The sequence below is a fragment of the Egretta garzetta genome, unplaced genomic scaffold, assembly GCF_000687185.1.
Source record: "Egretta garzetta isolate BGI_Z169 unplaced genomic scaffold, ASM68718v1 scaffold447, whole genome shotgun sequence".
NCBI classification, from domain to species: domain Eukaryota; kingdom Metazoa; phylum Chordata; class Aves; order Pelecaniformes; family Ardeidae; genus Egretta; species Egretta garzetta.
This window is the reverse complement of record NW_009260397.1, coordinates 1815463-1817502: the sequence shown is the minus strand read 5'-3', so window position 1 is coordinate 1817502 and position 2040 is coordinate 1815463. Positions and strand designations below refer to the sequence as shown.

The 2040-nt window shown below is 41.2% G+C and overlaps 1 protein-coding gene across 1 annotated transcript in view; it reads right to left on the bottom strand.

The window, feature by feature from the left end:
* Nucleotides 1-2040, bottom strand: part of DDX55 (DEAD-box helicase 55) — a 9386-nt gene that overhangs the window by 5880 nt on the left and 1466 nt on the right. The window contains exons 2-6 of the mRNA XM_009643131.2: nt 1713-1763; nt 1536-1622; nt 850-941; nt 674-736; nt 174-323 (exon numbers count right to left, since the gene is read on the bottom strand). Of these exons, the coding sequence (XP_009641426.2) occupies nt 174-323; nt 674-736; nt 850-941; nt 1536-1622; nt 1713-1763 (443 nt within the window). The remainder of the gene's footprint in view (nt 1-173; nt 324-673; nt 737-849; nt 942-1535; nt 1623-1712; nt 1764-2040) is intronic.

Sequence of the window (2040 nt, the reverse complement as noted above, 5' to 3'; positions counted from 1 at the left end):
TATCTTCCCCCTTCACAATTGCTTTATGTAGTCCATGGAGCAAAGATAGATCAAAGAACAAAACAGAACAAATCTAACTTCAGAGGTCATCGTAGGCCATGCTCTTTCACAGCAATCATATGTGAACTCATTTAAAACTTCAGAAATATTACTAGAATTTATTATTTAAATACCTTGCTTCAAAGCCCATATCTAGAAGTCTGTCTGCTTCATCTAATACCAACACATCCAGAGACTTCACACAACTTGCTAGATCCAGCCCGTCTGCTTTTCTTCTGAACAGATCCTCCAAGCGGCCAGGTGTAGCTACAATGATGTTCCCACTGTTTGTGAACAAGACACACAGCAATTTTATACCTGTGCGAGGTAAGGACTTTGGGGGAGCTGCTAAGATTGTTATCGCAGCACAAACCTGCATGCAAGTTGACTGCATTCTTCAATAAAACAATTTCATTTTGTCACTTCTAACTGTATGCATATTTCAGTGCCTGGCATATCACACTCAACAAAAAGAATCCACAATTTCCTCAGCATACACCTTAACATACTCATGCTTTACCATCAGCTCTTCGCACCAGCAGGACCAAAGCTCTAATCTGAAATCCCTACGGACAAGGAAAAAACCACAGCTGCGAGGCATTGATAAAAAAAAAACTGTTGACAATCAACTCACCCACATTCCTTAAACTTTTCAACATCTTCCATGGGATTCCTACCACCAATTAAAAGAATCTGACTAAAACAATAAAACAGAAACATTTAGGTCATCTTTAGGTTTTGCTAGTTTACAAATGACAGAATTCTAAAGGAAAAGGAACTATGGTCACAACAAGCCTGAAGTTCACTCACCTAAACCTTGGGAAGTGTTTTGTGAAATGTGATAGCACCTCATCAATTTGAATAGCTAATTCCCTTGTTGGTGTGATAATTATAGCTCCAACCTGCACATGAAAAACAAAAGGAATTTATGGAATATAAGAGACTGGAAGAAAAATTTGGGCAAAATTCTCCCTTACAAGCTGAGCATGAGCCATGTTTACGATCCTAGTTTTACACAAAACATTTCCATAGAAATACACTAAAGTGTACAAAATAACAGAAAGTATCTATGAAAGTTATACAAATGTGCAGAATACCTCCACTCAAAGAGCAGCATCTCACAATGATATTTAATAACAAATAACAGCCCAAGTTCTCTGTACGCTAAAATGTATTCAAAGTGAATGAATGCCAAAAAGCATACAAAGGCTCTTGTTTGCAGTGCATCATCGTATTTGATGTTTTAAGACACTTTTCTAACAGCTCAGAAACCTGTTTTGATCGTGTCAAATAAAAAGCTGTCTCTAAGTGCAAGGAAAGCACCCCAATATTTATTTTCAAGTTTTAAACATTTTATTGTTACTGCTATACCAAAGAGCTGAGCACACAGTCACTGCATGTGTATGCAATTTTCCTTATTGGTACTTTTCCTAGAGTCATCAAATCTTACTGGCACACCATAAAAGCATACTCAGAACTGAACAAATTAATCTTACCTGCATTTTCTTTAATTTTTCTTCCCGTCTGAGGAGAATTTCCAGTATGGGAATTACAAACGCTAAGGTTTTGCCACTGCCTGTTACCTGTGAGAAGGGAAACAGAGTCAGCCCCCCTCCTCAGCTCCAGAGGCAAACCAAGAAAAGCAATGAGCTCGACCAAGCAAAAGCACTCACCGCTTCTGCAGCAACATCTTTGTTACTCATGAAGAGCGGAATAGTTGCAGACTAAAAAAAAAAGGAGAAACATCACACAAACAGTTGAATTGGCTATGGTGGAAGTAAATCTCACAGAGGCTAAATCCCGCCTCTTATGGGGAGGGGGACATCAAGGCTCTCTGCAAATATTATCTAAGCAGCGCCAGGGACGGGAAGTCACGGGCTGCGACAGGCTCCAGCGGCTGCTCTGCGGCCTCGGGGCTCTGACCGAGCCCCCTGACACCGGCAGCACAGCAGCTCGTCCCCCGACCAGCCCGGGCTGGCCCAGGCGCTGCTGACACCGCCC